This window comes from Cornus florida, unplaced genomic scaffold, assembly GCF_030987335.1.
Source record: "Cornus florida cultivar Cherokee Brave unplaced genomic scaffold, ASM3098733v1 CherokeeBrave_3.0.0_Hap2_Chr07, whole genome shotgun sequence".
Taxonomy (NCBI): Eukaryota; Viridiplantae; Streptophyta; class Magnoliopsida; order Cornales; family Cornaceae; genus Cornus; species Cornus florida.
In genome coordinates, this window is record NW_026775577.1 from 10,374,798 (window position 1) to 10,398,228 (window position 23,431).

At 34.6% G+C, this 23,431-nt stretch overlaps 1 protein-coding gene across 2 annotated transcripts; it reads right to left on the minus strand.

Annotated features, from left to right (window-relative positions):
* Positions 1 to 154: 154 nt before the first annotated feature.
* On the minus strand, positions 155 to 8,273 carry LOC132316107 (cysteine-rich receptor-like protein kinase 42). Of its 2 annotated transcripts, XM_059814619.1 has the most exons (5): positions 8,144 to 8,273; positions 7,328 to 7,740; positions 1,844 to 2,250; positions 565 to 606; positions 155 to 294 (listed from the first exon to the last, which is right to left on the minus strand). In XM_059814619.1, the coding sequence occupies exons 2-5, from the start codon at positions 7,714 to 7,716 to the stop codon at positions 221 to 223; spliced, it is 912 nt and encodes a 303-aa protein (XP_059670602.1). In that variant the 5' UTR covers positions 7,717 to 7,740; positions 8,144 to 8,273; the 3' UTR covers positions 155 to 220. The 2 variants fall into 2 exon arrangements, with proteins under 2 accessions (XP_059670602.1, XP_059670603.1); XM_059814620.1 differs by lacking the exon at positions 8,144 to 8,273 and having other exon boundaries at positions 7,328 to 8,137.
* Between the last annotated feature and the right edge of the window lie 15,158 nt (positions 8,274 to 23,431).

Here is a 23,431-nt window from a genome sequence, read left to right on the forward strand (position 1 = left end):
GGTCTTATATTCAGATATTTTAGTAGATAAGCCCTATCTCAATTGGGCTTATAGATGATTAAAGATGCTGAGAGTTTATGCATGGCCATTTGTAAATTTCTTTCAAACAATTTTTGGGGCAAACGTAAAATAATTTAGCTCAGTTTAACTCAAATTATATGCAGTATTTGCAAGATTGTCTTCCTGGAATGCTAAATAAAATGTAAGGAGCATAGAGACATTATTTTTCTATTATTATGTTACCTATGATAATCGCTAATCTATGCTTGTTCCCATCTCTAGCTGATCCTGATCCTGTAACAATATTAGGTTAAAAAATTAGTTGGCCGACTAGGAGGATGTTATGAGTTCCAAGTGTAAGTATTAATGCGAGAGGCACTTTAATTGTGACAAAACTAGCTACAATCGATCTACAATTTTATGTTATAAATTGCACCTACTAAAAAAAATTATGGGTGAGAACTAGAAAACTAGAAGCAGAGAACTCCCATCTCAAATACGCAATATATGTAATGAAAGGATTTGCCTGACGTCAAATATTTATTTTATCCAACTAAGCCTCACCTTCTCCAAGGAAAGGGGTTCTCCCGTTATCTCCAGTTGACCCTGTAACATTAGGGTAGAAAATTAGTTGAATAACTAAGAAAATATTTTGAGTAACTTACACATTTAATACATTATAATGGAAAAGGAAGATGATCTTGCAGACAATCATAACGCAAGAGGAACTAATTTGTTATGGATAGAGAATATTATGTTACAATCTAGGTACATTTTTATGTTATAATTGTACTTAGCAAGAAAATACTATTAAAGTGTTTCTCAAGTTCACAATAGTGTTTTATTTGAGGTGGAGAAATTTCAGTTGAAGTGGAGTTATGAAGAGATCCTTATTTGAGGTGGAACTATATTAGATAACATACGTGTAGGCATAGTTTGATCAAGTGTTGATTACGTAAAAAATTTGGATGCTCAAAGGATGATTTTTTATTTTTTATTTTTATTTTTATTTTTTTAATGAAGTTAAAAGGAAAGCTTGTAGATAGAAATAAAGTTTAGAATGTACATGAATTGCTACACTAAGCACCAAAGTTGACCCGGTTCAAGTGTAAGACTTTTGGCTACTTCCAAAGTTGAATCTCTTCAAATGGGGTTGGACAGGTTCAACTTGGATAGTGAGTTATTGGAAGTTGTCAGAAACAATTTCATAATCAGTTTTGGAAGCTAGAAGACTTGGAGAAAAGGCTGAAGATTTGGGGAAGAAGTTGTACCTACTATTTTAGAGTTGGAAATGGATATGGTAACTCCTTATAGTTGTGGAATATTTGTCCAACGTGGAATTAAGTTTTGAAGACCCTATAAATAGAGATGGGTTTAGAGAGAGAGAGGAGAAAGAAAAGATGTAAGGGGATTAAGGGTGAATGTTGTAAGGAGAGGGGAAAGTATATGTAATTCTGTAATGTATACATGTAGCCTCAAAAGAAATATTTAGTGAGTGAGTGAGATTTTGACATGTGGTTATATATTCACTTCATTGATTCATAATAGTGGAAATCGCTCTCCCCATGGATGTAGTCCAATAATTAGGTGAAATATGTAATATATTATGTTGTGCATGGATGTATTTGATTGTTATTTCTATACATATTTTTGTTGATGTGATGTGAATGTGGAATTTAACTTTCAATAATATCAGATAGTTGAGTCGGTTGATGGAAATTCATTATCCGCAACAAATACATGGATAAGAGAACTAAAAAATTAGATGCAGAACTTCCATCTCAAAAAGCAATAAATGTCATGAAAGGACATCAAATATTTATTTTCTCCAATTAGGCCTCACCTCCTCCAAGGAAATGGGTGATATTTATTGTCTGGTTATCTGCGAAAAAAGGGGTCTTCGAGTACCTTAGGAAACACCCGACCTCAAAAGCCCTACCGTATGCAGCTGGTACACAATAATATAAGTCGTCATGTGCCACTGTCAAGCAATATTGGCACCTACTCTCATTTAATGTTTTAATGCATTGTGCCACCGCGTACACTGCTGCACTACCACCAGCCACTTCACTCTTTGCTGCTGCAAATGAACCATTAATAATCTTGGGTGTCGCGACTTTAAGATCAGCTAATAATTGTTTTACAGCTGCATTAAAAGCAGTTGCCTGAGATTCACTTTGATTGCCACATTTCCGATGAGGAGCCGCCTCAGCCTGGACTGCCTGGTCATCAAACTTGTAGATCTCATACCTTTACAAAATAAGTAAATAGTGAGAATTGAGAAACTTTCGACCATGCAACAAATTTGCCTTGCTCATCATCACTTATTGAAGGCTATATATATATATATATATAAGTTTAAACATTTCAGATAAGGAAACTTGAATTCAAGACCGAATAATGTTAGGCTACCAATTGCCGTATACGAACTTAAGCTCTAACAAAGACACAAGTTAGGATAACTGTAGTCCAAGAATTGAGATTTGAGATTCGTTGCAACAACACCAGCAAAGCACAAACACCAAAGAATGGAAAGAAAATTAAACTTACTCGCAATGGCGGTACCAGTCTCGATGTAACTGAATCGGCCTTACATCGGGCCTGGATTCGCATAATGTAACGGATTCAATTATTGCAATCGTTAATTTTTTTCAACCATGCACATGGTGCTCAAAGTGCACTGATATGCAAAATTTTACAACATAATTCAACAAAAATCATTTTTTAATGAATTTTAGTGATTTTTATTGAATTTTAGAAGATCATTTAAGGCAAAAAAAGAAAGAAAATAAGAAAGGTATTCATGAATTTTTTTTGTAAATCAAGCCGTCACCTCGTCGTCGCAAATCAATCCCAAAATCATCCACACAATCCCAATCCTAGCCCCAACCCACCGATCTCGGACTCAAGCCATCGTGAAGCCATAAGCTTCCATGAACGGAGAAGGTCCTGCTTGAAGCTATATTGGTGTTTTACTTTTGATTTGTAGATATATATATAATATATAATATATATATATATATGTGTATATATTATAGAGAGAGAGAGTGGTGGAAAAAGAGGCGCAGTTGAGAGAGGGGGGAAGATCGGCGCGGTGGAAAGAGAGGAGATGGTGGTGGTGGAGGCGCTGTGTATTTCTGAGTAATTTTTATGATTATGATTAATATATTCTGTGGTATCTTCAAAAAGTGAGTAATATTTATTATTTAATGGTGGCTATTTGTAAACCGTTAAAAGAAAGAGTAATAATAAGGGGATCGAAAAGAAATTTACAAATTAACACCGAATATTTGTCATTGGTTAAATAATTATTTTTTAAAAACTGTTTAAGTATATGAAGTGGACAAAAACATTCGGTTAATTTTTTGATCTCCCTATCATTATTCTTAAAAAAATATATAATAATTGAGCAGGTTGATTTGGACATTTTACAATAAAGAAGGTTAGTTTTAGTATTTTATTTTTTTCAACTGACTTTTGATATGGATAACGGTCAACTATCTGTTTTGATTTTTTTATCCAGGGAAAAAGGAAACCTGAGAGGGTATTTCCCAAGTATAAAGTTGGTTTAAATGGAGAAAAAAAATAATAATAATAATAAAGTGGGTTTAAAAGATAGTAATTTACACTCAAGTGATATGGGCCAGAATTGGCCTGTTTTGTGCAATGGACTTGGGCCTGACTTCTGGGAGTGGGCCACATTTCATGTCTCTCAAGACCCCAACTCCAATGTCTATGGGCCCGTTTGGCGAAGCTTTTGAAAGAGAAGTGCCATCACTTTTATTTAGCTTATGTGTTAGTGTTTGGAAACTGCATTATTGAATAGATTTTAATGTTGTAAGAGGTTTTTTTTATCTGTTAGGCAAAAAGTTTATTGAAGCTCTTCTACTACTAACATAACTATTTTTCCTTCATTCAATTTATCTGTAACAACCCATATATAATAATAATAATAAAAAAGATTGCAAAACCTATTTTGCGTTTTAAGAAATTTCCTACCAGTGTTTCAATATGCCATTAAAAAATCAATCAAATGAGCATTTTTACGATGTAAACCAGTGAAACAAGTCCAAAACAATGGTCTAAATAACAAAATTAAGTTATTTTTTAACATGTAAACCATTTTTACCAAGTTATGTTTTTTTTAACATGTTGATGCCCATAAAATGATCTAAATAAATAAATTAATTCTACTCTAAAGAAATTATTCCTACAGTCAATTATTTAATTATTTTTCTTTCCTTATTTATTTTCAACATAATATATATTTAACTTATTTTGTAATTATTTTCTTCTATAGTGTTTTGATAAAAGTTCACTTTTTCCCAATTCAATTTTGAGGTGAAACAAAAATTAATGAAGGAATTTTATTTTCTTTATTTTGTTGGCAGTGATCGTCCGTCTTTTATTATGCCTTAGCCCTGGAGATTTTTTTCATAACTATCATCAAGTAAATCATATAAACACATATATTACCTGTATATACACCCATAGCTTCACAAGCAAAACTGAGATAAAATAAAATTGAAGTAAAAAAACATATGATGGTTGGTAATGAATCTGAGAGGCACCAAAAAAAAAAAAAAAAAAAAAAATCAAATTATAGATTGCAACATGCACACACACACACACACACACACACACACACACATATATATATATATATATATATATATATATATATATATATTGTTCTTATCCTTTAGTGGCTTACTTAGGATTCTGCAATTCAATGATTTTATTGGAGCTTAAACAACAAAGAAGAGAGCCAAACAAGAATCTTCTTCTGGGTTTTCCTCCAGTTGAATGCTCTATTATATCAGTCTTTTGAATATATATAAAGGGGATATGTAACAATTTTTTTTTTTTTTATTTGAAAGAGGAAAGGCGAGATTTGTAATACTAGGGTTTGGAAAGAAAAATAAAGGGACTTTTATAGGAATACGCTTGGAATTATATTTTTTTTGTTAGGTAATAAAAAAAGGTATGCTTGTCATTTAAAAAGTTTTATTAAAATACCAACTCTTCCCGTATTGTTTCAAGAAAGCGTTTTGAAAATGTTGGGTCTCAGCTTCTTTAAAACGCTCTTTCAAGGACCCAAAACTCTTCTAAATTTTTTTCCAAACACGGCTCAAAATAGCTTTTTACTCCAAAAATCTAAAAGCAACGTTTAAAAAACCTAATCCAAACGGGGGCCTATATCCATGTCATGTATAATATCTCAACACAACAACTCAAAAACTAACTTCAGGGATTAGAAAAATAAGAATTTGAATTAAAATTAGCTATTTTCCATATAATAGACCGTTCTCACTCAAAATATATATATATATATATATATATATATATATATTTGATGGAAAAAGGAGTAAAGAGAAGGAAAAACTCACAAGGGGAATTATATAATTTTCAAAAAACATACATTTAAAAGTAATTAAAAAAAAACAAAGATTTCAGGAGAGCACGTCCCTTCGCAGTGGGCACTAATTCCCTCTTGTCTATAATGTAACAGTGCTTCATCTAAAAGTAGAAGGTTGATAGTTGAACTCTCCATGTGGTAAGTGAGTGTGTGACTTTCTTTCCTTATCTCTCCTCTTTGATAATTAAGTCACACTTACAATTAGGCCGGTAAACGGATTAGATTCGGACTAAATTAGACTGATATGAATTTGATAAACTTATTTTCAATCTTATAACATGGCAAATAATTTATGAATAAATTCATATTCGATTTGTTATTAATAAGATACAATTCCATAACCCTATTTTATTTATTTATTTTTATTTATTTTTACACGATAACCCAATTTATTAAGGGTGTAATTTTTTTGTTTAAAAATTTAGGGAAAATTACAGAACAATTGAAATCCCTTAATTATCCCTCCTTTTACAAAAATGGTACACACGTGTATAAAATATGGTACCCAATTGCACAAAAGTGATACTTAATTGTACAAATATAATACTACATGTTTCAACTACCTGCTATCAAAAGGGTGTGTAAATTTTGATCATCGATTGTCATAGTGAGACTCTTACTAACATTTTATAGTATAACAGGTTATCAAAGTATTAGTTCTTTTATTGGTCACCGGTAGTAAAAATGTTATGCACAAAATATGGTTCCTACTTATACTAAAAATGATACCAAATTGCACAAAAATAATACATAAGTGCACAAATATGGTACCTAAATGCGTAGTCCGTTACAATGGACTCCAGCTTCTTCATTTACTCATCCAACATGGTACATTGTGCCACCTACTTTTGAACACCATTAAATATAGAAATACTAAACTAGACTATTTTATGGGGGTCACTGGGCTGGGTTTCTCATGGGTTGTGCTCATATATTGGGCTTGTTTCCAGCTTGCTGGGTTGTTTTGGCCCAAGGTAACTACTTTTAATTTATATAATTTGCTTAATTATTCGGAAAAAAATATATAAAAATAAACAAATGTGGTGTACAGAATTGACACCCATATGTACAAAAGATGATACCTAGTGCTGCAAAAGAAAGACCTAGTACAAATATGGTACCTCATAAAATATAGTTATAAAAAGGGGTAATTAAGGAATTGCAGTTGAATAGTAACTAGTAAGAGGGCATTTAAAGAAATGAAATGTGCACATCCATGTTCATAACAGGGGTGGCAATTCTTGTTCGTAGGTCATAATCGTATCGTGTTGATGTAAAGGTATTATATTAAATAGGTAAACTCAAACTCGACCTATTTAATAATTGTGCCAGGAACCCTCAATGCTAATCCAATCGGTTTATTAAACGAGTTAATGACCTGTTTATCAGAACGAGAAATTTAATATTCAATCAACTAATGAATACTAGAAAAAATTTGTTATAATTAATCCAAATATTCAAAATAAGAAGAAAAATCATAATGTACAGTCAAGGTTAATGTTGAAATGACTTAACTACTCATAATAATTAAGTTTAAATAGGTAACATAAAACATATGTCATATTCATGATTATGATATATTCAGTTAAATGGGTATAAACGGGTTGAACTCGTCAATCTTAACCTGACACGGTTAAGTAAACGGGTTAATCGTGTCAACCCGTTTATAATCCAAACCCATTTAAGGTCAACTCAAACCCGCTTATCTCGTATTATATTCTAGTCATGTCGTAATTTGTCACCCCTAGTTACAATGATTTGATTTTGGAAAGTACTATCGTAAATATGCTCCCAAAAGTCCACTATTATGTAATTTTTCTAATTTAGTAAATAAAAATTATTTAAAAAAAAACAGGGAAACCAGAGGAGAAAAATAAAAGAGAGCGCATGTTTACAAAGGAAAGCTACCTGAGGAAGCAGCCATCGTAGGTGATATGAGCACCTATGGAAGACGGGCAGGTACGTAACTCCGACACCGCGGTATCAAAGCAACCGACACAATCAGCAGCAGAGAGGTAGATCCTGCACTGAACCATGATATAGACTGTAGGGAAGTCACCAAGGGCAGTCTCTCTGATGGCATAGTGCGTGTCCTTATTGGAAAGCTCTCTTCGAATATCTGCGAAGAAGGAGTCCATGCTGTTCAGGTTGGTGAAGACCGAGGCAGGGGTTCCGCTGCATGCTTTATGGATCAAATAAATTTGTGGGTCAGAGGTTGTCATATCTAAGATCAAAGCAACCACCACGAAAACCACCATCATCAGCCGCTGCCAACACGACCACCATCTTATTTTCATTGTTCGCCCAACGCCTAAGGAGACCTTCAACAATCACATCTCAAAAAATTTCAACTAAAATTGTAAGTACAAAAATTAAAATATTAATTAACAGTATATCTATTCCGTATATTTTTTGAGATTAAATCCATTTGAGGATTCACATTCAATGGATTAATAAAATAACCTAGTTTACTTAAATTGAAGATATGCTGGGAACTCCATGATAACATATTTCATTTCAAATATAAGTAAAATATTATATGTATAATTAATTCATTTTATTAGTAAGTTTCATTTTAATTATTTATTTTGATAGAGTCTAAAAAAATTACTAAAATAATCCAAATATTATTTAATTATATAACTTCTCTAAAAACTCTAATTAGTTCCTAACTAATCAAGAAATAATCAAAAGAAAGAAATAAATAAAAACAAATTAATTAACCTGATTCTCACGTGTTCCCGAAACCACCACTCCCTTCTCTTTCTCCTTCTGATCTCACCGGTGAGAACTGAATTCTCTCTCTCTCTCAAATAAGAAAAGCCGAATCAAAGAGAAAACCTCCTAAGGTGAAAGCTGATGCAAATGCTAATAATTTATATACATGGCGAGTCTACACGTCAAGGCAGATTAAATGTATGGGAACCTGTAGCTTACATGCATTTGACTTTTTTGAAAGGAAAACAAATTGAAGTTTGATTTTAAAAAAAAAAAAATTGACTTTTTTTCAAGAAAATTAAACGAATATGAAAAGTAAAAAAGAGAAGAAATACAAAATTTAAATGAGAATTTTAGAAAATAAAAATTTTAGGGAGACATTGTATGAATTTTTTCATATATACACATAAAAATATATAAATTTAGTATATGTATTAAAGTAAACGGGGCAGGCGAGGAGGGGCATGTGCCCTCGGCATACACTGGCCTGCATGCATGTGTGTAAAAAGAGATATAAGTACTTGAGAGATGCAATGACATACGTGGAGGAGAAGATGTAGATGGAGATCGGACTTTAATCAGTTTCATTTGATAATTTGGCAAAATGTTAGTATGAGGAGAAAATGAGATCCAGACTTGGACTACTTTTTCAAAGCACGCGGGAGAAGTTTCTACTTGACCTTGACTAATTGCCAAGTTAGAGAATGAGCTCACAACCGAACAAATGAGGCAGTTTAATTACATTGTACGAAATCCATACGTATGAAACATATTATAATTGATAAATTTCGGTGTGAAAACAAATTCAATCGTAATTTAAGGTTGAATTTTGAGTCATTCGGAACTTAATTATTGGAAATTTGGAATGCTAAAATTTTTCTGTTTCATCTATATAATGGTAAGATGTAATTTTGTAATTGACAAATTTCGGTGTGAGAACAAATCCGATCGAATTGTAATTTAGGCACCGTTTATTTGAGTGTAGGTGTTTGTTAGTTCCAAATTCGGGAAAAAATTCTTTTACGGAGTTCGGTGTTGGGTTTATTTCCTTCTATATGGAGGAAAGCCCAAGTGAGTTTTATTAAAACCCAAAGCCTAGCTCTTTAGGGTGTATAACCCTAAGGAAGTGAAAAAAAAAAAAAAGAAGCCGTAGCTTTCATAAGAGAGAGGAAAAACACAGTTTTTCCATATATTGCCCAGATTTCATCAAACCTCTAATCTTGCTTCGTCCGTGGTCCGATCGAGCTGAAATTTGGAGGAGAGGTTCACGACTCAATGATTTAGAATCTGAACGGTGGAGATCGGATTTTGAGCTCGGGAACAGTGATTCGTACCTGTGAACAGTAACCGGGTTTATGGTATTTTCTCTTCAATTCTCTTTATATTTGCCAAGATTGTTGATATCTTGATGAGATGTATTGTAACCTCTAATTGCAATTAGAAAAGACTTTGTGTACCCATTATTTGGTTGATAGTGGAGATTTCAACTGGACTAGGTCCCGTGGTTTTTTTCTTCCTCACATTGGGGAAGTTTTCCAAGTAAAAAAATTGCTTGTGTTCTTGTGGCTTGGTGTGATTGATTATTTTTCTATTATTTTCAGCACATATAAAAGTAGAGATACACTATATTTGCTTGCATATAGGGAGAAGAGTTATTCCGTTGTATTTGTTTATTATTATCTCTCCCAACAAAGTGCTATCAGAGTGCCATGTTGACAGATTGCCAGGTTGGCAGTTTGAGTAATGGAAACAAATACGAGTAGAATGATTAATCTCAATGGTTCAAATTATCACATATGGAAATGAAAAATGGAGGATCTTCTTTATGTGAAAGATTATTACGTACCGGTGTTTAGTGCAGAAAAACCAGAAAACAAGTCTGATGTGGAATGGACTTTGTTACATCGACAGGTGTGTGAGTATATGAGGCAGTGGGTAGATGATAATGTTTTGAACCATATTAGTGGAGAGACAAATGCACGTTCTCTATGGAGTAAGCTTGAACAGCTATATGCTAGAAAGACTGGAAATAATAAATTATTCCTGATTAAGGAGATGATGGCTTTGAGATACCAAGACGGGACTCATTTATCTGATCACCTGAATACATTCCAAGGAATTATTAATTAGCTAGCTGGAATGGGTATTAAGTTTGATGATGAGATACAAGGGTTATGGTTGCTTGGTTCATTACCGGACTCGTGGGCGATGCTCAGAACTTCATTGTCTAACTCCGTTCCAGAAGGTGTAATCACAATGGATATGGCCAAGAGTTGTTTGCTAAATAAAGAGATGAGAAGAAAAACACAGGGATCCTCTTCACAGTCAGAGATCTTGGTTACAGAAAAGAGGGGAAGAAGTAAGAGCAGAGGTCCGAAGAACAAAGATAACAACAGAAGTAAGTCCAACAAGTTTGCAAATGTTGAGTGTTATCATTGCGGGAAAAAAGGACACATCAAGAAATATTGCAGGCAATTGAAGAAAGAAAACAAGAATGAGAAAGGGAGGGGAACGAAGAATGGAGATGACAAAGATGGTGATGACAGAGTTGCTACCACCACTCCTGCAGACTTCCTCATTGTTTATGATGATGAGACGATAAATGTTGCATACCATGAGACCAGTTGGGTGATTGACAGTGGTGCCTCTATTCATGCTACATCTCGGAAGGATTTCTTTACATCCTATAAATCTGGTGATTTTGGAACAGTAAAGATGGACAACGATGGTTTGGTTAAAGTCATTGGAATTGGGGATGTGTATATGAAGACGAATAATGGCATGAGGTTAGTTCTCAGAGATGTGAAGCATATTCTTGACATTCGTTTGAATTTGATTTCTGCAGGTAAACTTGATGATGAAGGGTATTGCTGCACTTTTAGTGATGGCCAGTGGAAGCTCACTAGGGGTGCTATGGTTGTTGTGATACCCCTCGAATCCGAGACACGGGTTGATCAAGCCCAAGCCCAAACCCGAGGGAAATATCAAACAATTAATACTTTAATGAACACAGAATACAAAGTGAATAAGAAAAATATAATGAGCTGGAAGAAACTAAAATAATAAATTTAAAAATCCTCAATAATATAATTGTTAAAATCCGATAATCCAAACTCCATAAGTTTAACAACTCGGGAATCCATCCAGTGGACCCCTTATTAAAATCTCAACTGAAATTAATTGAATACTAAACATAGAAAAGATTCCTACGTAGTCGGAGGAATGAGTGTTTGTATCTGCTCTGCACGTCCAAGCTCTAATTTTGGAATTGACGAACACCTGAAAAATAAAGAGTGGGTCAGGCCCATATGCAAGTCCTGATCTACTACAATCCAAACAGGAATCCGATATGTAGATACATCCTAGAAAGACTCAACAATATCTAGAGTAGTCCATATATGTATATACAGTACACACTATAGGACGCTCGCTAGTCCAGTAGGTTTGTCTTAGCCTGAGTAGAGATACCATGCAAATCGCACATAACGTGGTCATGAGTACCTAGACTTACCAGGGAACAACACCTATATCCAATTATCCATCCTAGGCGATATACGCGCCCTAACCATGGTCCTAAGACTCAAGCTCATACCATGTCACCATATAATAGATATATATAAAATCCGTACTCCTAATACAAAATACCAACCATCTATATTATGGTTTGATATATGTAACAAATCCATCCTAAATCCAAAGTAGGTCATTCAATTATTTTATTGATATGACACAAGTAGGTGATGGACTTAACCAATATGGTTAATCCATACCTTAATCCAAATTAGGTAGAACTTAGTGTTTGAACTAGTCCATACCTACTATGTCACCGTTCCATACCGGTACATACAATCCTCCAGTTAACGCAGTTGATCATATAATATTATATAGTCATCAACTATACTCTAGAATATGCACAAGATAAATTTAATGCATATACATAAATAACAGGCATTCAATATAGAGCCTAAAATCCAATTCCAATAATGTAAACTGCTATATTAAATTCAAGCATTCACATCCTCCAACATAATCCATGAATTGATATAATTAATAGAAATTTAAGTATCAATTAAACTCAAACTAAGCATAGGTAATTTTAATTAATTCACTATACTTAGAATCCTGTGGAAACATGATTTTACATAATTAAATCATCCATAAAACTTGCTAAGTTCCAGTGGATACAACAGTGCGCAATTGACTAAGTTTTCTTTAAACTTTATATTACTCCTTCAATTAATCCCAGTTTAGATTAATGTTCCTCTATACTAAGTTTAGGTCTAAAACAGTTCCACACAATATTTAAAACAGTTTAAACGAAGTCCCAATACTCTGTACAGTCCAAACCACGTACAAAAATCACAGAGTACGAAATTTCTGGGCAAAAGCAGGCTCTAAAATTTGACAGCCTGCTCTATTAAGGTGAGAGCCGGCTCTAAGGCTCCAAGAGCCTGCTCCAAGGCTGCAAAAGCTCGCTCCCCACCCTTGGGAGCCGGCTCTAAGAGTAGGAAGAGCCTGCTCTTCCTCCCTTAGATGCCGTCGTCCGTTTCTGCATCTTCTTCTCTAACTCCGATGATTAACAAAGCCTCTATAGTGTTTTTAAATCCTTGTTCTAGGTTCAAACTTAGTCCTAGGTACATCTTAAACCATTGACATCCCACCATAACATGTATTGAACACAACCTTTTGAAGCAACGACTACAGAATATCAGTTAAAAACTTAAGCGATTCAAAACAGATTTATTCAGTGAAGTCGAATACTATTTTTAATACTTGATTCAAGGTTCAATCTTAGACCTAGATTAATTACAAGTCATCAATATATAATCATGTTCTCAATTTTAATCAAAGCTTAAACGCAACCACCGAGAAGAACAAATAACAGAAACATCAAGGATTATGCAAATCACTTATTTCAACGAGATTTATATAATTCATACATGCATACAAGACTTGATATAATGTTTGTTTAATCCGTTTTTAGCCTTTAATTAATCCCTGGAGTCTAACTAGGCATGCACAGAACACGAATTAAAGGGAAAGAGAAGAACAGAGACTTGCCTTTTCAAAGTTAAAACATAAATTCCACGTCTCTAAGTTTTCCCTTGCTCTGCTTTGCTATACCCCCTTGCTCACTCTCTATTTCTTAGCAATCCCTTGTGTTATAGATGTAAACTTATGTATTTCTAAAACCCTAAACCCCAGTAAGCGTATGTATTTATAGGCTTAGACATTAACCCTAATCCATGTATAACTCAGCCCATAGAACAATCTAGGTTATAATACAACGTTAGTTGAACTGAAACCTAATATAACTCTATGTGCCACCTTCCATACAATCACGTTGAAAACATAATTAACTGTAAATAAAATAATTCACTTTAAACAATTAAAGTAAACTCATTAAACCAACCATTTAAGTTAAGTAAAGTAAACCAACTAAATAATTAATTTCAATTACAACAATTAAATAAATTAAATAAATAAAATTAAAACAAGTAAGTAATCAAATGCAACCAAAACAATTAAAACAATTAAATCAAACCAAATAAATAATCAAAAGCAATTTTAAACAACAAATTAAATACCAGAACTATCCTTTTGAAATTAGGGGTATTACAATTGTGGCTCGAGGCATGAAGCACTCTACAATGTACGCTCTGCAAACAAAGATCTCCAACGACATTGTTAATGCGCTGGAGGATAATGATACAATAGAGTTGTGGCACAAGAGACTGGCTCACATGAGTGAGAAAGAATTAGCTCTACTAGGGAAGAAAAGTCTACTATGTGGACTGAAAAGTACACTTCTGAAAAGGTGTACTCATTGTTTGTCAGGGAAGCAGAGCAGAGTCTCCTTCAAGAATTCCCCTTATTCAAGAAAGTCAGAGATACTGGATTTGGTACATTCAAATGTGTGTGCCCCTATGAAGACGAGAACACTTGGTGGCTCCAGATACTTTGTGACCTTCATAGATGATCATTCAAGGAAGCTGTGGGTATATACCTTGAATTCAAAAGACCAAGTGTTAGCAGTGTCCAAGCAATTTCAAGCCCTAGTTAAGAAACTGACTGGGAAGAAACTGAGATGCATTCGTACTAATAATGGCGGAGAGTATTCTGGCCCTTTTGATGAGTACTGTAGACAGCAGGGTATCCAACATCAAAAGACAACTCCTAAAACTCCTCAGTTGAATGGCGTAGCAGAAAGGATAAACAGGACACTGGTTGAGAGAGTAAGATGCTTGCTTTCACAAGCCCAGTTGCCAAAATCCTTTTGGGGGGAGGCATTGACCACATTTATTCATGTGTTGAATCTTACACCCTGTGTTCCTCTACAATTTGTTGTGCTAGACCGAGTTTGGACAGGTAAGGATGTGTGACGACCCTGGTTTTTAGGCCAACGTGTCCTGTGATGAACCGAAGGTTGACCCGATAACAGATCCGATAAGCGAAAGTGAACACAGAAAACAAGACTCTAAGAAGTCAAAGTGACCTTTCATGAGGTCGTGGAACTCAATGAGAACTGATGCGGAAGCAAAAGGTCAAAAATATGACAAATAAGCCCCCAGGGGCAAAATAGTTATTTTTGAAAAATGTGGATTCGGGTGCCACCGAGCACACCGCTGGAAAGATAGCGAAAAATTAACAAATCTAGACTCAAGAATCACTTGATTTAGAGTCCGGATGAAGAAGATATGAAACTCCAAAGTTTTAAAAAAACCAACTTTCGGGTTTTAAAACAGTGCGGCAAGGATAATTAACAAGGGGTAAAATGGTCTTTTTAGACAAAATTGGATGCAACTGAGCATACCGATAGATAGACTAGGAAAAATTAATGAATCTAGACTCAAGAATCACTTGGTTCGGAGTACGGATGAAGAAGATATAAAACGTCAAAGTTTAAAAAAGAAACCAACCTTTGAGTTTAAAATCAGTGCAGCAAGGGTACTTTACAAAAGGTAAAATAGTCTTTTCAGACAGAATTAGATGCAACCGTGAATACCGTTGGATAGAAAAGCAAAAACTAATAAATTTAGACTTAAAAATCACTTGATTTGGAGTCGGGATGAAGAAGATATGAAGCTTCAAAGTTTTAAAAAATTAGACTTATTTTTCGGGTAAGAAATCTGGGCAGGAATAGTGTTTTAACAGCAAGCACCAATTAAATTTTTTTCCAGAACTGAGGCTAAAAACGGACCCTTAAACGAGTTTTTTTGGAAAAACACGAAGAAGAAACCCCCCTTAAAATCACGTTTTCTACCCTATTATGTAGAAGAAACCAAAAAAAATATTATGTAAAGTCCCTAAAATGCCCCTTGAACAGCCTAGGTCAAGATGGACACAAAAAGCTGCTACAAGCATTTTTTTTCCAAAAAATCCAGAACAGAGAGAAAAAACGGGCTAGTAGATGAATTTTTCTGGAAAAACACAAAGAAGAAACCCCCCTCAAAATTGAGTTTTCTATGTGACACGCAAGAGAATTAAAAAAAAACGTAACGCAGAATGCCTGAAATGCCCCTCCATGAAATCTGGTCATGGAGGTCCAAAAAGCTGCTAAAAAAAAACAGAAAGCTGAAATTTACGATCGATTTCTGGCACCAAGACGATATTTTCTGGAAAAACACGAAAAAGAAACCCCCCCTAAAATCACGTTTTCTATTCAACCATGTTGTAAGAAGGAAATAAAATTGAATTAAAAATTCTAGAATGCCCCTACATTAGAATATGCAACAAAAACGCAAAAGAAATCGTAGGAGGCTCAAAACACAAACGATGAGGTTTTTCCCAGAAACAACTATACACACAAACGTAACTTACCTATTTAGATGCGCTACAATGGTTCATGACTTAAAAATACCACCGATACAAAATCCGACCCCCCAACGGGCAAAAAGGCAAAAATGGAACTTGGAATGAAAACTCGAAATCCAAAAATAAAAAACGGGGTCAAATGACCGTTTGGCCCTTGGCCACACTTCAAACATGATTTATGAGACCCTATGAAAGAATGAGAATGGAATTCCCACACCCGATGCAACCATGGTGAAGCAATGACTTGCGATTTTTAAAGATTTTCACAATATTTCGTGAAGTTAAAAAGTACATAGAATACAATATAATGGTCATTGGCCTCCGGCCTCATCTCATACATATCAAATACATTGAAAGGAGTGTACTTAAGTACACATTACATACATGGAATCAAATATACATATTTTGACATATAAGTCTACAAAATGACATTTCATGCTAACATTCGCATTAAATGGAAACTTGAAAGCTACACGACATCCAAGGAATGCTAGGCGTCACGAACCAAGTCTTCGTACCTGAAATATGCCCCAGTATCGTAGGGGTGAGTAACATAAAGTTACTCGTAGGAGATGAACATGCATCGACCTAGCATTTTACAAATTTATCACCTTAAGGTGAAACATGTTAAAGGGGTTCATGCCACCTAACGTCAATATTGAAATGAGACTCAGGGAGCATCCTAAGCCACCTTAGAGTGTTTTTAGCATAAATCACATCATCTATGCCATTTAAACAATATGGAAGCACGTTATACAAAGCAACGAGATATAGTTCTTAAAGGTATTAACTTGCAATCTCGAATACAGAAACAACTAAAGTAATCATGTCACCTAACGTCTATGTTCTAAATAAGTTTAAGGAATCATCCTAGGCCATGCTAAACAATCAAAACACAATTTACAACTTCAATGCAATCTAACCACATAAAAGCATATTATACAAAGCAACAAAATACAATTTCTTAAAGCTATCAGCTTGAAATCTAAAGCATGAAAACAACAGAAGTGGGTCATGCCACCTAACGTCTAAGTTATAAATGAATCAATAGGATCAATCCTAAGCTTTGTTAGAACGTCAAAACAAAATTTTCAATATCGATGCAATTTAACCAACATTGGAACTTCCAATACAACGCATAAGCACAATTTCGCAAAGTTAACATCATGTAACTTAAAATGGAACGACAAATAAGAAATAACAAGTTATAACATCATTTAATTATCAACTTGAAATGAAATGCGAAATCAAACAAAGTGGATACTCGGACGTCACGCCGGATCAGATCGACAACAAAGTTACTTTAGGGTTACTAGCCCAAGGGAAACCTCCCTATGTGCGCACTAGACTATATATAGAGGGACTATCCCCCGTACTAGAACCACGTCCTAGCCATAGCCAAACAACGACGTCCCCAAGTTTCCAAAATCAACAAGTTGTGCAACAACATATATATCAACAGGAAGATGCAAGATAATCAACTATCTACCAAGCACAACCAAATTTGGAAACCTATACAATACATGCTCTAAGTCCACAACTAATATGATGTGATGAATGTCGAATCTTCAGTGTGCGATTCGTTACACGCTATGCATGAATGATGTTAAATACGAAGTGTGCAAATCATTACACAAGGCAACAATATATTCAATAAGAAAAACATAATCTCATGAGTACAAACATAGCAACTATGTTATCCAATATTCAAGACATAACCAAATGAATATACAACAAGTCTAAGTCTATGATTTCAATATAGAAATCACTTCTAAAACACAACTAAATCATGGAGCAAATTGATAGAATTTAAATAGATAAACACAATTAAATTCTTTAGATTTCCGATTCAATTTCAATTAACCTCAATTTAATACATATTAAATGGCATGGCAAGGTCATCACCTATATCCATTCTAAAACTCATTTAGGTTATTGAAACAACAAAGTAGAACTCTAATTAAATCATGCTAATTTAATTACCATGGTTCTAAAGTAACTTCAAATGGTCCACAATTAATATATACTAGTAAACAAATCATAGCCAATACAAATATCAAGTTAAAATCTTAATTAAACTAATGGGACCACAAAATAGATTTTAATTAATTTTTTTAATTAAAATTTCTAGATTTTCAAACTTAACCAAATGCTCTCAATTTAACATATCTTAGAGAACATGCCAAGGACTAATGTAATATCACATTACAAGCTTATTTCATGCAAGTTACACCTATGTAAATTAAACTTTCACTAAAGTTAAATATAAAATAAAGGTTGCAATTCTCATGCAATTAATCCCAATTTAATATATGCGAACAACTACACCAAAGCTTAATTTTCTAACATGTCACAATTCAATTCCAAGTTGTATATCACCATGAGGATTAAATCTTAAACAAGGAAATTAATTAAATGAAAGGTTTCGAAACCTCACCGAATATTCTAAATCAAATATATGTGAAGCTATAAAGCATATAGATCAAGAATATCAAGTCAGAATTTAAATAGAGTGAATAGTGCACTCGGGGCAAATTAATTAATCAAATTAATTAATAATTACTAATTTTCAAAACACCTCCAACTACTTTCAAATTGAGCTATGTTGGAGAGCATGCTAAGGCCTAATTTAATATGCTAATACATATTGATTTTAAGTTAGTTAAGGCCATATGATTTAATATTTTATTCAAGATAAATATTAAATAAAATCTTTAATACTTGTTCAAATGTTCCAATTTTAATACACGACAATGGGCATATCAATGGGCAATATAAAATCATGCTACATGTTGAAACCAAGTCATGAGCAACCGGAAAAATTAGATCCCGTACAAGAAAAATAAATAATAAAATCTCTAGATTTTATATTTAATCATGCAAACAAGTAGTATAAGCCTCACAAGTATGCTATATAACAAGAATTAAACCTATAACATTTCCTACCTCAATTTGAGATGAAAATCTCAAAAGCCATCAAAATGGAACGGTTCCAAATCCGACGAAACTACTAGGTTTTGTCGGGGGCAACGCCGTGAACATAACCCCCATCAAAGCCCCATCAAAATCATAACTTGACCTCAAAACCAAACTCAAGAAATGGTCAAAACTGAATTTTAATAAGGGGGAAAGGCAGAGCACGGCGAGGGGAACAACAAACGTTAAGGCCGAAGACTTTCCATCAAGGAAAAGTGAATCAAAAGAGGAAAGAGAAGATGGCAGCACCCCTTGGGCTGCCATGGGAGCTCCAGGTCGTGCATGAAGAGGGGAGAAGATGAAAAATGAAATATCTCACCCCCTTTTTATAGAAATCTCAAAAAGTGCCCTGAACGGGCTCCGCCGGGTCCGAAAAAGTAAAATTTGAGCAGACGCGCTCAAATGGCACAACTTTGTGAACGAAAAAGATTCAAAATGATAAAATATGAATAACAGAAGAAACAGCGTTGAAAACTGAGTCCCAAGGAGAAAGTTATGCCCAAAACAAGTTTGGCGCAAACTGGGGCTAGAAACCCTGAAACTGGAAAACATCGACTAGGAGGAAATTCCAAGAGTACACAACTCGACGAAATGTGAAAATGAATCCCGTACGAGGATCTAGCCTCCAGATGAGATATTTTGGCAATAACTTTCGTTAATTGCACAATGGCCCCTACAAAAAGGGTTAACTGCGAAATTGCCCCAGAATGAAAATATGTTCCAAAAGATATTTTCTTAGATGCTCCTGAAATAAAATATCTTCAAAAGATAGTTACGAAAAAGACCCCAAGAAATGAAAAAGATTCTGAAGAATTGTGCATCTATGCCCCTGTGGACACCGGGAGCAACCAGAGTACTTTCTTGCAAAAGTAAAGATACGCATTTCGAGGAAACCACTCAAGATGAAGGCACGTGAAGTCAAAAACCAACTCTGAGCATGAGAAGTGAGGTTGTGCCAAAAACTGACAAACGGAGATAAGACGAAATAGGGAAAATGACAGAATAGGGAAAAAACGAAATAATACATAGTGTCCGAAAAACGAAAAATACGAAAATGACTCGGTCCTCAAAGGAAGTTGTCAATTCACACGAAAGAGTCTCAGAAACCAATTCCGAGCACTAGAGATGACACTAAACGACACGAAACAGAGCTCAGAAAAGAAAATTAAACGAAAAAAAAAATTCATTCGTAAAATTTCAGGAAAAAGGAAAGGAAGGCAAATGACTGGGTCGTTATAACCTACCCTCCTTAAAGGAATTTCGTCCTCGAAATTTGAAACATACCAGAGAGAACAGAATAATGACCGAACAAAAGGTCAAATCAACGGACAACTCACAACGCACTGAAGGACAAATCTTGAAGTCTAAAGATCAACTGAAGGAACACGAAACCATGAACTGAGACAACACCTCATACAAACCGGCACGTTAACTCAACGTCAACCACCGAGAGAATCCCAAGACAAAGGAACATTGAATCACGATGAAAGGAGAGAGTGACAAGGCAGTACGAATAGCAACCAGAACCCGCCCATACTTACTCGTCAATAAGGTAGCATGACGGTATAAGGCACTAGTCCGTAACATACCCCAAACCAGGTCAACTCTGAGAAACCTATTGATACGGATGACATCAATGTCAAAAATGATCATTACCAAAAGCACCACGAGAACCAGGCATCTGTGAGAGTTGGGGTAGCAAATCCCAAAACTCTGACAATAATGACACTGGCACCAACGCTTAAGGCCTTAGATCTAGAAGCCACAAAGGAAAAGGAAATGAAACGGTGTCTCCCTGGCACACGTCTCACTCCACCAGACAAGGATTGCGATTCCACGCTCACATAAGCTTTACTTGCATCAACAAAACAGACAAGAAGGTTTCCGACATGGGCCCTTGCAGAATGAATTTCTCCTATCCAAGGAAGAAACTCGTGAAAAAAGAATGTATCCAAGGAATACGACAAATCCTATGAGATAATGTCAAAACCTGACACAAAGGAAGTAGCTAGCATGCAACATAGCAATGGAATATCTACTCAAGGTGCCACATAAGCAAACAGATATGTTATCAAATCAAAACATGTTATCAAGAGCATATATACACATAAAGTATGCTTAACAAATAATAGATGTATCAAAACACCTAAGCATGTGAACATGTTATCATACAAGACATGTTATCAAATAAGGCATGTTATCAAGATATAAATGACACATCAAAGTAAAACAACGTGAGCATGATATGCACCAAAAACCCGTCGTCCTAAGGTTTTCGAACCTAGGAGCTCTGATGTAAGACCCCTAGTTTTAAAAGGGTTATAATTGGAATTTTAATATTCCTTTTATTGTTTTCATTATTTATTTTATTTGTTTTTGGTATTTATGTGGTTAGGCTTTTCTGAATTAAATTAAGTGTTGGGTGAATTTAAATGGTTATACATTAAATTGATTTGTTAGTTGTTTTATTTTTCCTTGGTTTAATTGGTAATTGTGATATTTAAATTAATTAGATTTTTATTTTATTATTTGAATTGTTGGACCTATTTGTAATTATTTGAATTATTTACGTTAATGATATTATTATTTGACTGAATGGATTTATTGGTGATTATTGGTATTGGTTGCGTTAATTTCATTATTGGGTTTAAATTATTGTAATTAAGTTAAGTGAGTTTTTAGACGTCACCTAAGTGTAGCCGACATAGATTTTAAACGAAGGCTCTGTTTATGGGTCGACTAGTATTTAGATTAGGGCTCTGTTTTTAATCCTACAGGGAATAGGGTTTCAATTAAGTCTATATATATATAGAGCAGTATGTCACCTGAGGGTTTTAGCAATCACAGACCCTATTTACGTTCAGAGTATTGAGAGAACAACAGAGAGGAACAGAGAGGGGTCGTGAGAAACAAACAGAGCTACTTTGGTGAGGGTTTGGCCGTGGCTTACAGGACGGACGTAGGAGAAGGGAAGATGGAGCAATAGGAGATTTAACAGTGAATGGGATCGCCGGAAAAACTTAGAACGACGGCAACAGAGTTTTGAATCCAAAACTGTAAAGGCAAGTTCTCTCATTTCTCTCTCCCGTTGGCCTGTGTTCTGTGCATCCTAGATATCTCGAGGATTTTAATTGGATATTAAATGGATCTTACATGCTTTATATAGGTTAAATTAAGTAGTTATATGTGTTGAAATTAAACTGAAATTGTTCTGGAAAGTTTGGGTCAGTGGTTGATTTGTAAGCATGTTTGAATCGGTAATAGTTTATATGTTTCTTTTGAATGCAAACTGTTTTAAATAAATAACTGGAATGATGTAAGATGAAATTTAGACCCTTAGGTTTAGTTTTAATAAAGAACAGAGGAGGTGGAAGCGGCCGGAGACGGTGCAGAAGGCCGTAGAAGTGGCAGAAACACAGACGGTTCTGAGAGAGGGAGAGAGCCGGCTCCATGGAAGAGGGAGCCGGCTCCCCCCAAGAATGGAGCCGCCTCTAGGGAAAGTGGAGCAGGCTCCACCCTTCTAGAGCCGGCTCCAATAAATATTGGAGCCTGCTAAACTAGTTTAAGAGCAGGCTCCCCTTTTATGCGTGAAATCTGATGGTTTGGGCATTGTTTGGAACTTTAAATTGTCGCAAGGACTGAAATAAAATTTTTAAGAGTAATTTCAAGGGGTTTTAAACTCTCTAATTGGGAAATTTGGTTTATAGAGCAATTAGAATAAACAGTAAAAATAAGCAACTTTGCACGCTGCAAACGAATAGGAAGGACTAATTTGCTAAATCTTGTTTTAAAAATTTAACGGATTGTAGTGTAGACTCCAAATATTATAATGGGTTGTTTTAGAGCCTAATATGCATAATTAGTGTCCTTGTGCTCATGGATTTAACCGTAGAGAAGAATACAACGGTGTAGGCTGCTAACGGATGAAGGGGGTTTAATTGCCTAAATTAGTTTTAGCAATTTAACGGAATATGTATATATTTATAAATCTTGTTGGGGTGGCATGCTAGGATCATTTAATTAACAAGTTTGATCTAGGCATATCCTGGATGTTAATTGTTGAAATACTAAATACTTTTCTGGAATGCATGGACTTAAGCTTGTAATCTTAATTGCGGTAATATTAAGCATTTCACTGCAATTACTTGGATTAGGGTTTGGACTTAAATTGCTGAACTAGTACTTAGGTTCTGTCAATCTAATTGAATGTTGGCCTGGAATTAATTGAAGAATTAAATATATATTTTCTGTCAATTTCATGGATGAATGCTGGATTATAACATGACGAATTAGTAAACTTTGTCTCGTTTAATTACATGGATGGATTCTGGATATTTAGTTGATAACTTGTTTAAATTCTGTGTTTGTCAACTATATGGATAATGTGGACTTTATTTGATGGACTGCTTATCATGTTGCATCATTTACGGATCATTTGCATATATGTACCGGTATGGGACGGTGACATATCAGGGATGGATTAGATCAAAAAGCTAAGTCCTA

What these genes read in the sequence shown, in the direction of transcription:
- LOC132316107 (XM_059814619.1), bottom strand. Translation starts at nt 7,716, where the DNA reads ATGAAAATAAGATGGTGGTCGTGTTGGCAGCGGCTGATGATGGTGGTT. An exon ending in CACCCATTTCCTTGGAGGAG is followed by an intron (nt 607 to 1,843) that starts GTGAGGCCTAAT and finishes CTAATGTTACAG; the next exon opens with GGTCAACTGGAGATAACGGG. An exon ending in AACCCCTTTCCTTGGAGAAG is followed by an intron (nt 295 to 564) that starts GTGAGGCTTAGT and finishes ATATTGTTACAG; the next exon opens with GATCAGGATCAGCTAGAGAT.